At 36.7% G+C, this 15,918-nt stretch overlaps 1 protein-coding gene across 1 annotated transcript in view; it reads right to left on the reverse strand.

The window, feature by feature from the left end:
- Window positions 1-1,347: 1,347 nt before the first annotated feature.
- Window positions 1,348-15,918, reverse strand: part of LOC106072207 (43 kDa receptor-associated protein of the synapse-like) — a 34,902-nt gene continuing 20,331 nt past the window's right edge. The window contains exons 5-7 of the mRNA XM_056031494.1: window positions 7,834-7,887; window positions 7,550-7,749; window positions 1,348-5,161 (exon numbers count right to left, since the gene is read on the reverse strand). Coding sequence (XP_055887469.1) covers window positions 5,053-5,161; window positions 7,550-7,749; window positions 7,834-7,887 — 363 coding nt within the window. The 3' untranslated portion in view covers window positions 1,348-5,052. The remainder of the gene's footprint in view (window positions 5,162-7,549; window positions 7,750-7,833; window positions 7,888-15,918) is intronic.

Genomic DNA, 15,918 nt, shown 5'->3' on the forward strand with positions numbered 1-15,918 from the left:
AGCGTGGGACTCGCTGGCTGTGTGCTAAAGTTAGGGCTTAGGGGAGAGACACCAAATAATTGGGTTCGAAGTCGTGTCGACGAGAGTGTAAGCACATTAAAGTTAGTAAGTAAAGTTCCCCTTTCAGGCACATTAAAGTTAGTAAGTAAAGTTCCCCTTTCAGGCACATTAAAGTTAGTAAGTAAAGTTCCCCTTTCAGGCGCATTAAAGTTAGTAAGTAAAGTTCCCCTTTCAGGCACGTTAAAGTTAGTAAGTAAAGTTCCCCTTTCAGACACATTAAAGTAAAGTTCCTCTTTCAGGCGCATTAAAGTAAAGTTCCTCTTTCAGGCACGTTAAAGTTAGTAAATAAAGTTCCCCTTTCAGATCTCTAAGGAACATGATGTTTACGATCAGGGTGTCACGTGACCAGCACAATGACCAACCTCCTTTACTTTCCCCAACTTAAGTCAGGTACCCATTAGAGTTGGGTGCAATCAGAGCGCCCTAAAAGTCCAGAAATTCAAAAGACCAGTCATCACCGAGATTCGAACCCAGGACCCCGCATTCGGAAGCCAAGTGCCTAACCACTCTATAAGCACATTCGGAATTTCATTAGCACTTCTTTTTGCTCCTTTGTTATGTGTGTGTGTGTGTGTGTGTTTGAAATTAGACTTAAAGTCTTAAATGGATGACCACCATTTTTGTTTGTCATGACTGCGTCTTGGCTGCCCAAATGGTATATTTCAAAAGCCGCTGACCGCTGGCATAGTCAAATTAATTTTAAATAACAACTATGCAAACAGTTTTGTCATAAAAATACACCTTTTTTTACAGCTATTCAATATTAATAATAACAAACACAGGAGACTATTTAGTAAGAGATAACTAATTATCATATTTTTAACATATCTATGCAAATGGTTATAGATTTTTTGTCAAAATCTTTTTTTTTTTTTCAAATTTTGGATTACTAAATTAAGTTATGTTTGAAAATACAACTACCTAAATTTACAAAAGTCTATTTTTTAAAGAAAAAAAAGTCTATTTAATATACATATACGTGGAAGGTAATTTAAAACAACATTGGGGCACCACGCAAGATATGTCTACCATCTTTCTCCACTCATCTCCGTCCTTTGCCAGTCTTCCCATCGCTTTCTCTGTCATCTTCTTTCTGCTAACTGCTCCCCAAAAAAACTTTTTGGTACAGTGACTCCGTGTTCGAATTCCTAGAGATATTTCCCCCCACTAATTAGATGAAATGCGTTTAGAGGACTAAGGACAAGATAAGCCAAACCTATACTAAAACAACAATATATTTACTTTCGTATTTAGAGTATATCATGTGACGAAATTGAAAAACTATAATTCAAAAGTTTTAAAGTTTATTTCTGGTTTCCTTATTTTGCATAGTAATACACAACGTACTACACAGTTCACATTGACATTTATTTTTTTATCACAAGCCCACTAAACAAATAAATCATTACATAAAACTGTAAAAATACACACACATTTCATAACTCATTAATCTTTCTTTCTCATACACATGAAAGGCAATCACACTTACATTACATGTAAATATATATATAAACAATCTTACTTTTGGTCTAACATTGTATAACTATGATAAGTTAATAACTTAATAGCGCACACCGTGTCTAAGGCTTGCATAATATTCCAAAAGTTTGTGTACTATATCTCAAGAACAATTTTTGTGTGTGTGTGCAAAATCCGTCTCTGAATAACAGTCAAACCTTACCCTCCCCCCCCCCCCCCCGCCAAAAAAATTTTATTAATTATACAGACATATGGCTTACAGCATGATTCAAATTTCTTGAAATATATATATAATTTAGATAATTATATAATTCAGGTTTTGTAAACAAATCAATATACATGTTTCCTTATATATTCTTTAGCTATAGAACAAAATATCATACATCTGCATACAACTTTTAAATAGTTAACTTTTTGTTGTATTTTGTGTACACTTCTTCTTCTTCTAGCCAGCTTTATTGCTGCTGAGCTGTCAGCTCTTTTGCAGACTGTGCCAAGGAAAAAAAGTGTGCTGTTTTCTTCAGTTGTTCAGCACTGCCGTACAGGGTGTTGGTTATGTTGGGCTGTAGTGGAAGGAGGGTCTGCTTAAGGTGGATTAGGAAGGGGCATTCAAAGAGGATATGGTTTACGGTTTCATAAGAGTGGGCAGCAGTGTCTATAAAGGGGGAGTTGTGTGGAGTTTATTTTGTTCAGATGGTAATTTAACAGAGGTGTGTATCCTGTCCTTAGAAGTTGGAAGATTGTAGATTGTTCTTTGCGGGGGAGGAAGTTAATACTGTCCAGTTTGTTAGGCATCTAGTGTACACAAGAAAGGAAGGGTTTTTGTTTCAATCTTGTGTACACAAGAAAGGAAGGGTTTTTGTTTCAATCTTTTGTACACAAGAAAGGAAGGGTTTTTGTTTCAATCTTGTGTACACAAGAAAGGAAGGGTTTTTGTTTCAATCTTGTGTACACATGAAAGGAAGGATTTTTGTTTGTATCTAGTGTACACAAGAAAGGAAAGGTTTTTGTTTGTATCTAGTGTACACAAGAAAGGAAAGGTTTTTGTTTGTATCTAGTGTACACATGAAAGGAAGGGTTTTTGTTTGTATCTAGTGTACACAAGAAAGGAAGTGTTTTTGTTTGTATCTAGTGTACACATGAAAGGAAGGGTTTTTGTTGTATCTAGTGTACACAAGAAAGGAAGGGTTTTTGTTGTATCTAGTGTACACATGAAAGGAAGGATTGTTGTTTGTATCTAGTGTACACAAGAAAGGAAATGTTTTTGTTTGTATCTAGTGTACACAAGAAAGGAAGGGTTTTTGTTTGTATCTAGTGTACACAAGAAATGAACGGTTTTTGTTTGTATCTAGTGTACACAAGAAAGAAAGTGTTTTTGTTTGTATCTAGTGTACACAAGAAAGGAAGGATTTTTGTTTGTATCTAGTGTACACAAGAAATGAAAGGTTTTTGTTTGTATCTAGTGTACACAAGAAAGAAAGGGTTTTTGTTTGTATCTAGTGTACACAAGAAAGGAAAGGTTTTTGTTTGTATCTAGTGTACACAAGAAAGGAAGTGTTTTTGTTTGTATCTAGTGTACACATGAAAGGAAGGATTTTTGTTTGTATCTAGTGTACACAAGAAAGGAAGTGTTTTTGTTTGTATCTAGTGTACACAAGAAAGGAAGTGTTTTTGTTTGTATCTAGTGTACACAAGAAAGGAAGGATTTTTGTTTGTATCTAGTGTACACAAGAAAGGAAGGGGTTTTTGTTTGTATCTAGTGTACACAAGAAAGGAAAGGTTTTTGTTTGTATCTAGTGTACACAAGAAAGGAAGGATTTTTGTTTGTATCTAGTGTACACAAGAAAGGAAGGGGTTTTTGTTTGTATCTAGTGTACACAAGAAAGGAAAGGTTTTTGTTTGTATCTAGTGTACACAAGAAAGAAAGGGTTTTTGTTTGTATCTAGTGTACACAAGAAAGGAAAGGTTTTTGTTTGTATCTAGTGTACACATGAAAGGAAGGGTTTTTGTTTGTATCTAGTGTACACAAGAAAGGAAGTGTTGGTATGTTATGTTTATTTCTGATGTTACATGTGAATGATACTATTGGTGTGCACTATTCAGGACTGCAGCATCAAAGTGTAGGGTCTCTTCTGTTTCTTTCACAAACTAATTTTAATGCAGTAGAAATGGTAGAGTTTCAATCAATGACTTTAAAATCAAATGGGCATTTTTCTAGTAATCTTATAAAATACAGACGTTACTACATTTAGTCATGCATGTCAACCAATGACTTAAATTCTGCCAAGCCATTTGTTTTCCTGGCTGGCTCAGGCAACCCATTCCATGACTTGCTGTCTCCACGTGTCTGGGAAACAAAAAATTCTCGACCTGTATGGTGACATGCATGCACAACGCAAGACAGCAGGGTTTCTGGCCAGGGGTTTTGCAAGAGAGGATTTGATCCAAAGACATTTTGTGCATCACACAATTTACGTCAGTCGTGGGAAGGCAGGAGAGCCGCTGGTATCCCACTTTTACGTTATACGGATGTATGCAAACGCGACATGAAGCTCTTCAAAAATCGACACTAGCAGCTGGGGAAAAGTAGCACTGGATAGATCTACATGGAGAGAGAGCATAAAGGAAGGGTCTGGGAATGCAGATGCCATACACAACAGAAGCGCAGAAAGAAGGGTGATAATGCAACGTCGCCTGGTGATTACATATGCCCAACCAGCGATCGCAGCTGTGTATCAAGGATTGGCCTCTTTGGTCACACAAGAAGTTGCAAAGGGAAAAGATCGTCTCTCGTAAAATGCCACAGACATGGGAAAAAAAATCAATGGACGGAACGCTTTCTCTCTCATTTCTCAGTGTTCCTAGTTGGTAAGTCCTTGGTCAAGTCCGCCTCAAGACACGCCCTCTCACCGAAAGTAAGACCTATAGGGCCTAATACTACTTACTAACAAAGACGTAACTAATTTTGCTTTTTTTAAAAGATTGTGACAAAGTAAATACAACTTTTCCAACAAAACCATTTTCTTTGAAAACCACTAAAAAATTATTACAGTCTCAACAGCAGGGGATCAGGACATTTTAGTATTTCATAATCTTGGTGTTTAAGCCAGTGCTAGATTTAGCCTACCTATAAGCTATTGCCTAAGACCCTCACTTGCGTGGGGACTCCCTCTCCAAAAATTAAAAAAATTCCAATGATACTTTCAATAATCTTATCTTATCTTCATTTATCTGCTCTTATCCTCACTTATTCCCATTTTAAATTTTTGGATCCATAGGGCAGATGATGTCAAGGTCATCTGTTTCTTAACTAGAGCAAAGAAAAAAATTGCTTTATGTTGATTACAATTTCTCAACTTGCTTAGGGCCTCAGAAGGTCTAAATCCGGTCCAGACTGAATCACATGTCTGTTACAAAAACACTGTTTCAAAGAGTCTTGTAAAAAGTGTAACTAGACATATCAATGTTATTTTTTTTTTATATTGTCCTTCAATTAATATATGGGTTGCCACATCACGTGGGTGGTTGAGCAGGGTTGAGTGAAGCATTCTTCCTGCAGGCTGGACAGGGGCGTCTCTTCCCACTTCGCCCCATTGTTGATCTTGCTAAATGTACAGCACATCTGAGAATAAAAAAAAAAAAAAGAGAAAAGAAAAGAGAGTTAAAAATATTTTTTATTAGGTGTGTGTCTCTATTTACGAAACAATTAAAAAATACTTTTTTTTTAAAGAAACAAAGCTTATATTGAGTAAAGTGAGAGGGCCGTCCAGTTGCGGACATATTTCTTTATATCGCGGTTCCGCAAGGTTGTTAACGCCGGAAGTGGTAATGGTCTTAAGCCCATCATCTTATGCTATAAAGTAGAATGTAAGGCGTATGTATGTGCCGAATGTTTTTATCTGAAACAATGGATTTAAGTCGATTTGCTATTTTGATCGTACTATTTTTACATCTATGCATTCGCTTTACTTATAACATTATTATTTCGTTTAATTGTTTACAAAACACTCTCAGTGACTATAGCGACAGTGATATGCAAATTATTACCCGCGGATAACATATGGCTAGTTACCTATAAAATGCTTTCAATGTCTTGCGTCTCAGGTAGCCTCTTATAAGCAGTCCAACTTCCGGCCTTCACGTGTGGCTCAGTTACTGAGCCTGGCGGAACCGTTACCACAGACAGAAGAAGGGGGCAAAGGCGAGCAACTGGCGCCTAAACCAGTAAGCTGGGCAGGAGGGGCTCGTTAGCCTTGGTTGGCTACCCATCTAGGAGAAGGAAAACTCTGAATCCAAACCTCCCTGCCATGCAGCTATAGCCATGGTTGGCTACCCATCTAGGAGAAGGAAAACTCTGAATCCAAACCTCCCTGCCATGCGGCTATACCCAAACGCGGGAAAGGCTTCGGGAGACAACCCTGAGGAAAAATCATGAGCTGGTGACTCTTAAGCAGAATGTGGCACACCGTGCTACAGCCTGGCAGAGACTGCCGCGCTACTGATCCCAAACTGTATCGGATATTCCGTTCCTTTGGTCACATCAGCTGCGTGGAGAGGGGGGAACTGCTGTGTGGGCGACATCGTTCCGACCAAAAACAATGCACGGGCTTTCATCTCACGCTTTAATCTCTTTTTATTGCAAGGTTTACCCCCCCCCCTTCCACTTTTCTGTGTAAAACAACATTAATTAATTACCACTAATTGATTAATTAGTCAATGTTCTGATTGTTTTATGTGTTGTCTTCCACAACTAAATAATTGTGCACAGAGTCAAAGTCTAACGCTTCTCCCACAGAAATGTATTATACCTAGACTGGACATGGACATCTCTAACACTACACAAGAATGTGGTGAAAAACTTTTAAAAAGCTGAAACAATGCGTTGTTTTTTAAAGTACGGTCTTTTCCACCCTAACCTATGTAAAATATAATTTAATGTTTACCTCTAGATCTAGTAATTAAACATCGAAAATAAGAGCACTCTTATCTCATAATTATTATTTACCAATTTTAGATACATAATCTAGACAGATATAGGTAATCAATCTATTTAAATGTACATGGAGGTATCCACATAAGCAGGTTTAAATTATTTCGATCTAGAATTTTTGAAACACTATCTCAATGGAAACTAACAAGAAATGGCTTTATTTCATAGATTTGCGTGAATATATAGTTCTGTGATTAATAGCCCATTCTATTTAAAATCCGCAATATGGTATTGCACTATTTGTAAACTTTGAAAACTAAAGATTATTACTTTTCTAAGACAGAAAAGATCGATTTTCCTAAATTCGGGTTGACTTCCCTTACAGCTTGAAAAATAGTTACGTACATAACAATATATATATATCTGTGATCTGATAATTATCGGATAAGTATTTGTTTCCATTTTCCAGTCTAGATATTATATATATAGGTCTGTGCTTCGTCCTTATTGAATTATTTTGTGTTGAAAACGAGAGATAAAAAATAAATTAATCTGCAGTGCTGAAAGTTGCAAAAAAATTATCCGACACCATTTAAAAAAAATTGTTTATTTTGTACGCCGGATACACCAAAAAGCTTATAGTTTTCACGCCATTTATGAAAATCTACAACAGCGTCCTCGACCTTGCTAGAATCGAAAATTTAACGTTTAAAGCCTGAATACTTGTAAATATTTCTATGTTACAAAAAAAAGATAAATTTCCCTTTCAGACCTTGTGGTCTATAGGGTAGATAATGTAAAGGTCATCTGTTTCTGTGGTCCTCGGTTAATGAGGGTGTCATGTGGCCAGCAGAACGACCAACCGCCATTACTATTCCCCAATTAATGTCAGGCACCCATTCGAGATGGGTGGACCAAAGATCCCGAAATTAAAAATCACAGTTTTCGCCAGGATTTGAACTCGGGACCCCCGGTTTGGAAGCCAAGTGCTTTATCACTTACATTTCTATGTGCACACACATAATGACATATATCTGTAGTTTAACTCATGTGTACTAAAGTAACATCATTGAAACTAACCTGGCATGCACGAAATGACCGCAGGTCAATGGCTCCAGACGTTCAGGGACTTGACCCACCACCTCACCGCATACACCACAGAAGAGATCCATCTCCTGCAACAGTTGCTTGATGACGCTGGAATGACGTCTCATGTGGACGTCCTCTCCGACAACCTCGCTGAGTAGCTGTAGTCGGGCGTGACAGCGTACCATTTCCAACTGTTCAATTAGAAGAGTTGAAAACTTAAAGTGTTATACACATTTGACGTCCGGCTAATTTTAATTGACTTCTGTATGGTTTACCTTGCCTCCAATTTTAGTAGCGAGTTCTAGTGCTTTCTCGTTGAGTTCGATGGCCTTGTGGGAAAAAAATGGAAATAAGTATTTAAGATATTATTTTTATTATTATTGAATACTTATTGTTTCATTTTAGTATATATCTATCTATATTTTAGATATCTAGTTAAAGTTTAATTAAGTATCTATCTATCTATCTATCTATCTATCTATCTATCTATCTATCTATCTATCTATCTATCTATCTATCTATGTATCCTATCTATCTATCTATCTATCTATGTATCCTATGTATGTATGTATGTATGTATGTATGTATGTATGTATGTATGTATGTATGTATGTATGTATGTATGTATCTGTCTGTCTGTCTGTCTGTCTGTCTATCTATCTATCTATCTATCTATTTATCTATCTATCTATCTATCTATCTATCTATCTATCTATCTATCTATCTATCTATCTATCTATCTATCTATCTATCTATCTATCTATCTATCTATCTATCTATCTATCTATCTATCTATCTATCTATCTATCTATCTATCTATCTATCTATCTATCTATCTATCTATCTATCTATCTATAAGATGAACTGAAGTATTTGATGTAGAAGGTATACGATACCAGGAAACGAAAACACGACAATGTCTAATTGAACAAATATACAAAGGGATCCACTCAATAGATGCCGTTAATAAAATCGACAAGTAGTAGATCTATACCACGCAAACATTCTCCCAGATACCCTCCCCTCCCCCAACATAAAAGAGATTGTACCATAGTGCGCTGAGCATGTAATTAGCATAAAAATTCTCGAGACGCTATCAAAAACAATTCGAACAAAAAAAAAGTGTGCCGATTTCAGTATTATTATAATAATGAAATGCTTGGATGCTGTTTTTTTTTAATTATCTTCTTTAATAGTTAAAGTAAAGTTAAGTTCACTTTCATACCTTGCGATCTATAGGGCAGATGATGTAAAGGTCATCTGTTTCTATTGCCCACGGTTAACGAGGGTGTCATGTGGCCAGCACAACGACAACCCGCATTTACTTTTTTTTCTAACTAATATCAGGTACCCATTAGAGCTGGGTGGACTCAGGTGCGCCCTAAAAATATCGAAGTTCAAACTCCCAGCCTTCACCAGGATTTGAAAAACGGGACCCCTCGGTTCGGAATAGAAGCGCTTTACCACTCAGCCATCAAGCCCCCCATTCGTTAATTAGACGTGGAGCTTATTTTGTCACAGAGTCAACCTTTAAACTCTAGCTCCTCTACTCACCCTGTCCGCTTCTTCATACTCTTAAGCCGAAGCTATTTTTAAACAAGGGGGAGAAAAATCCACTTTGTTTTGTTTTCAGCTATATCCAGAAGCTTTCATTTTCTTATGCATTGGTTAGTTTGAGTAAGTGCGCGTGCTTCTAAAATTAGCCCACGAACTTTGCGTGCATATATGTGGTCTAGAGTTCTTTGAATAATCCACGCGTCGATTTACCGTTTCAAGACAAGGAATTTGAGATGTTGTCAAACTGTGCGCTTTTGAGTAAGAATTAATATCTTATCTTATACAATACAGACGTTGATTTAAAAAAGAAGATGATTACGTCCTACGCGTCATGCATCTAGTCATGCATATTAACCAATGACTTAAATTATGTCAAGTCACTGGTTTTCCTGGCTGGCTCAGGCAACCCTTTCCATGCTCTAATAGCGCTAGGGAAGAAGGAGCATTTGTACAAATTTGTCCTAGCATATGGAACGAGGAATATGCCTTTATCTTTGTGTCTTTCTGAGCATTTTATTAAATTTTGTTTTTGTATTTGAAGATTATGGTTCAGTGTTTTATGTATAATTGCTATTTTACTTTTGAGTCTTCTATCCTGAAGGCTTTCTAAATTTAGTGATTTTACTAAAGATGTTACTCTAGTCAAATGTGAATATTCGTTGGTTATGAATCTCACTGCTCTATTTTGTGTCTGTTCCAGTTTCTTAATGTTTTCTTGAGTTGAGGGGTCCCAAACAGAGGATGCATATTCTAGTAATGGCCTAATCAATGTAATACAAAGCAAGTGATGTATCTTTAATACAATATAATGTTTACATAGTAAACTAAACACTTATATTTTATTTTGGCATCGAACAACAGCATAAGGAGAAAAAACTCAATTTAAATGACTAAATGAAGACCTCTTTCAAAGTGTACCTTGTTATGGATATGTGTTTTAAAGGGAAACTCCGATGGTTTTTCAAATTTGAGTTATTGACATGCTTAGAAACTAGAAACATTTATATTTAATAAATTAGACAGTAAATTCTTGACGTCTTCCAAAAAACGGGGTGCTTTGAGATTTTGTTTTTAGGTTAGGCATACGTCACTTCTATCAATAATACTGAAAAGGAAACTAGATTTAACCAATCGTATCGCTTCATTCTTACAGGCTCTTGAGATTAGTGACGGCCTATTCCAGAGCTATGGTAAGTTATAAATACATGTATAGGTAGATCTAAAAGCATTAGGATAACCAACTCAAGAAAAAAGGTAACATTTTTATATAAGTCTCTTCTTTTCCCAAGAAGTAAATAGATCGTGTATCTGACTGATTCGAACAAACTGGTCAGTGTAAGGCTAGTCTAGACTACGTGTAGTCGGTCATGACAAGACAACCAAGTGATAGTGTTTGTTGTACGTTGAGTGGTCAGGTGAGAAAATACACACTGCCGTGGTTAGTCAAGCATGTAAATCTACTTTTAATACGCATTTTTTCTTTGCTTACTAGATCTAGATCTAACTGCATAGACGAAAATATATTTCTTTTACGAGAATGTAAACTTTGCTGTATGGTCTCCCGTTATACAATAAGTCAATATATTACATTAGTAGGCTAGTGTGACGTCACATAGAAACCCGGTGAAAGTCTGACTGTTTTGGATGCGCAGGAAAATTACGTCAAACCCCCCCCCCCTTCCAATCAATTACTAAGTTATTATTGCAAATAAAAAAAAAAGAAGAATATATTCATTATCTGTAAATCAAAGCACATATTATATCAAAAATTGTCAAAACTATCGGAGTTTCCCTTTAAAGACAGTATTACCGCATTTTAGTTTTGAATATTAGGGAGGGTTTCCATTCCTCTTCTGTCGCCTTTCTTCACTTTCCTCCCATAATAAATACCATTTATAATCAGGGCCGGATTTAAGTATGTGGATGACCAGGGGCAGAATTCGAAAGCTTTAATAAAAATCCACTGATTAATGAAATACCAATATCTTAATTTATATGCATATTTTAGTAACCAAATTTTTTTTTTTTACATTTTTAGTGTTTTCGCACTTTAGTAGATCCAAAGTACATTACGTGAACAGAAGCACAGTACAAGTGTGCACATTTAAACAAGAGAGTGTTGCCAACAGTAAGGTTTAAATAATTGTAGGTAAAAATACGAATAAAAATGTTTAAAAACCGTCCAAATATGTTTTTTTTTCTCTCTATTCTGGAGGCCTCTTTCTTGTGGAGCTCCCCAGATTGTAGCCCCGCCTTCCCTCCCTTAAATTCGGCCCTGTTTATAATCTTTACTTTTCAAAGTTCCCTTTGTAAACCCCATTTTCAATTTGGTCAATTTCGCTAAAATGGTCACGAGGGACAAAATATGTAGGTCACAGCTGGGTCTGTGTATCTACGGAAACAAACAGACTGCATTTTCCACTTTTTCTTTGGTATCAAAGACAGCGCCTAGTTATTGCTATTTTACTTATTGTATGTATTTCCTGCTTTGCCAACTAATTCAAATGTGGTTCGGATCTAGAAGAGGCATCAGTCCATCGGGCAGGGCCGGTGCCATCAGGACACCCTGGTTCCTTCCCTAGTAGCCAGTTAATTATTCTTATCAGTGATATTCTAAAGTAATCTTTGGTCTATTTTTTTTTTTACAAATCCTCTATTCAGCTCGTAACTTCATTGAAACTTCTATGTGGGAAAAACCTTCTGGGTGGTAAAAAAAATTCTAGGTGGTAAAAAAATTATAGGTGGAACCGGGACACGGATCTTAAAAACGGCTCACAGGATTTTCCTAGAAATCTTACAGTTGCTGTATCTCGTTGAAATTACTAGTTTACTTAGTTCGTGGCTGTGGGACTGTGGCTTAGCAACTTATATGTAGATCTAGTCAGTTTATCTTGTTGCTTATCTAGCCATCATTGCTGTTTTCTGCCTGGCTAGTTATCTATTGCTACATGTTTCTTTGTTGTCTAGCCTCCAATACATTGCTATATATCTCTGAGTTATCTATCTAACCTCATGTCCATTGCTACCTTCTCTGAGTTGCCTATCTAGCCTCCAGTCCATTGCTACCTTCTCAGTTGTCTATCTATCCTCCAGTCAATAGCTACCTGTCTCTAAGTTGTCAATCTATTCGCCAGCCCATCGCTACCTTCTCTGAGTTGTCTATCTATGCTCCAGTCCATTGTTACACTATCTGAGTTGTCTATCTATCCTCCAGTCCATTGTTACACTATCTGAGTTGTCCATCTATGCTCCAGTCCATTGTTACACTATCTGAGTTGTATATCTATGCTCCAGTCCATTGTTACACTATCTGAGTTGTCTATCTATCCTCCAGTCCATTGTTACACTATCTGAGTTGTCTATTTATCATCCAGTCCATTGTTACACTATCTGAGTTGTCTATCTATCCTCCAGTCCATTGTTACACTATCTGAGTTGTCTATCTATCCTCCAGTCCATTGTTACACTACCTGAGTTGTCTATCTATGCTCCAGTCCATTGTTACACTATCTGAGTTGTCAATCTATGCTCCAGTCCATTGTTACACTATCTGAGTTGTCTATCTATCCTCCAGTCCATTGTTACACTATCTGAGTTGTCTGTCTATACTCCAGTCCATAGCTACCTGTCTCTAAGTTGTCAATCTATTCGCCAACCCATTGTTACACTATCTGAGTTGTCTATCTATGCTCCAGTCCATTGCTACCTGTCTATCTAGTCTCCAGTCCATTGCTACCTGTCTTTCTAGTCTCCAGTCCATTGCTACCTGTCTATCTAGTCTCTAGTCCATTGCTACATGTCTTTCTAGTCTCCAGTTCCTCGCTACCTGTCTATCTATCCTCCAGTCCATTGCTACATGTCTATCTATCGTCCAGTCCATTGCTACCTGACTATCTATCCTCCAGTCCATTGCTACCTGCCTATCTAGTCCCAGTCTATTGCTACATGTTTCTGAGGTTTCTCTAAGCGGCTAATCACTTTTACACGAGCACGGAGTCAGTCTGTATTGTTGTCTACCTGGCGGCCGGTCTGTGTAAACGTGAGCACTAAATGTAGATAGTGACTTTTTCTCACGCTTCTCACTAACGTGTCTACAGGTATTCTGACTCAAAACTCTTGAAAACGTTCTGCCCCCCCCTCCCCCCGCCCCATCCCTATTTCTTCTTTTTATTTTTACCTGTTCTCATTATGGCCGAGTTTGTTTTTCTATTTATATGATTTTGTGCTGAAAATATGACTAGATAGATATAAAGATATAGAGATACAAACATACGGACGGTGCAAAGGTCTATAGATAGATAAATTATACAGACAGGCATAAAGACAGAAAGAAATAGATAGATAGATAAATAGATAATAATGGATATAGATAGGTAAAGATATGTAAAGATAGGTAAAGATATGTAAAGATAGATAGATAGATAGATAGATAGATAGATAGATAGATAGATAATAGATATAGATAGGTAAAGATATGTAAAGATATGTAAAGATAGGTAAAGATAGATAGATAGATAGATAAATAGATAGATAGATAGATAGATAGATAGATAGATAGATAGATAGATAGATAGATAGATAGATAGATAGATAGACAGACAGACAGACAAACAGACAGACGGATAGATAGATAGATATACTGATAGCTAATAGATAGATAATTGATAGATAATTTATAGATAGATAGATAGATAGATAGATAGATAGATAGATAGATAGATAGATAGATAGATAGATAGATAGATAGATAGATAGATAGATCGATCGATAGATAGATAGATAGATAAACTACATCGCCAAAAATAGACCCGCGTGGGAAACTTTCTTTCCTCAGTTCTGGCGAGAGTGAGGGAGTCGTCGTTAGAGGGGCGCGTGTTAATGGGGAGTAACTGGGAGCAGTAAACACGAATTTTGACGTCTTACTTTAAAGTAGGTAGATCCAGCTACCCAGAAAAATAGACGTTGTCTAATTGCTGCTATTTCAGTATTTTGTTCTAAAAAAAGAACCCCAGACCTACTTTTGCAGCATGTTGCTCTACTAAACATGGCCGGCTCCTCTACCACCAAAGCGAAAGCCACCTTGACCCGCAATATATGTGGACGGGAGTGTCTCTCCAATAGGACTCCACCGGACTCCAAAGCCATATGAAAAAGTGTTCAAGATAGAGCATAGTCTTTCTTCGACTGGAGGAGGCCAATATATCACTACTAAAGCTAATCTCTAGGGAGGCCAATATATCACTACTAAAGCTAATCTCTAAGGAAGCCAATATATCACTACTAAAGCTAATCTCTAAGGAAGCCAATATATCACTACTAAAGCTAATCTCTAAGGAAGCCAATATATCACTTCTAAAGCTAATCTCTAAGGAAGCCAATATATCAATACTAAAGCTAATCTCTAGGGAGGCCAATATATCACTACTAAAGCTAATCTCTAAGGAGGCCAATATATCACTACTAAAGCTAATCTCTAAGGACGCCAATATATCACTACTAAAGCTAATCTCTAAGGAAGCCAATAAATCACTACTAAAGCTAATCTCTAGGGAGGCCAATATATCACTACTAAAGCTAATCTCTAAGGAAGCCAATATATCACTACTAAAGCTAATCTCTAGGGAGGCCAATATATCACTACTAAAGCTAATCTCTAAGGAAGCCAATATATCACTACTAAAGCTAATCTCTAAGGAAGCCAATATATCACTACTAAAGCTAATCTCAAGGGAGGCCAATATATCACTACTAAAGCTAATCTCTAAGGAAGCCAATATATCACTACTAAAGCTAATCTCTAAGGAAGCCAATATATCACTACTAATCTCTAAGGAAGCCAATATATCACTACTAAAGCTAATCTCTAAGGAAGCCAATATATCACTACTAAAGCTAATCTCTAGGGAGGCCAATATATCACTACTAAAGCTAATCTCTAGGGAGGCCAATATATCACTACTAAAGCTAATCTCTAGGGAGGCCAATATATCACTACTAAAGCTAATCTCTAAGGAAGCCAATATATCACTACTAAAGCTAATCTCTAGGGAGGCCAATATATCACTACTAAAGCTAATCTCTAGGGAGGCCAATATATCACTACTAAAGCTAATCTCTAAGGAAGCCAATATATCACTACTAAAGCTAATCTCTAAGGAAGCCAATATATCACTACTAAAGCTAATCTCTAGGGAGGCCAATATATCACTACTAAAGCTAATCTCTAAGGAAGCCAATATATCACTACTAAAGCTAATCTCTAGGGAGGCCAATATATCACTACTAAAGCTAATCTCTAAGGAGGCCAATATATCACTACTAAAGCTAATCTCTAAGGAAGCCAATATATCACTACTAAAGCTAATCTCTAAGGAGGCCAATATATCACTACTAAAGCTAATCTCTAAGGAGGCCAATATATCACTACTAAAGCTAATCTCTAGGGAGGCCAATATATCACTACTAAAGCTAATCTCTAAGGAGGCCAATATATCACTACTAAAGCTAATCTCTAAGGAAGCCAATATATCACTACTAAAGCTAATCTCTAAGGAGGCCAATATATCACTACTAAAGCTAATCTCTAAGGAGGCCAATATATCACTACTAAAGCTAATCTCTAAGGAAGCCAATATATCACTACTAAAGCTAATCTCTAAGGAAGCCAATATATCACTACTAAAGCTAATCTCTAGGGAGGCCAATATATCACTACTAAAGCTAATCTCTAGGGAAGCCAATATATCACTACTAAAGCTAATCTCTAGGGAGGCCAATATATCACTACTAAAGCTAATCTCAAA

This window comes from Biomphalaria glabrata, chromosome 6, assembly GCF_947242115.1.
Source record: "Biomphalaria glabrata chromosome 6, xgBioGlab47.1, whole genome shotgun sequence".
In the NCBI taxonomy this organism is placed as follows: domain Eukaryota; kingdom Metazoa; phylum Mollusca; class Gastropoda; family Planorbidae; genus Biomphalaria; species Biomphalaria glabrata.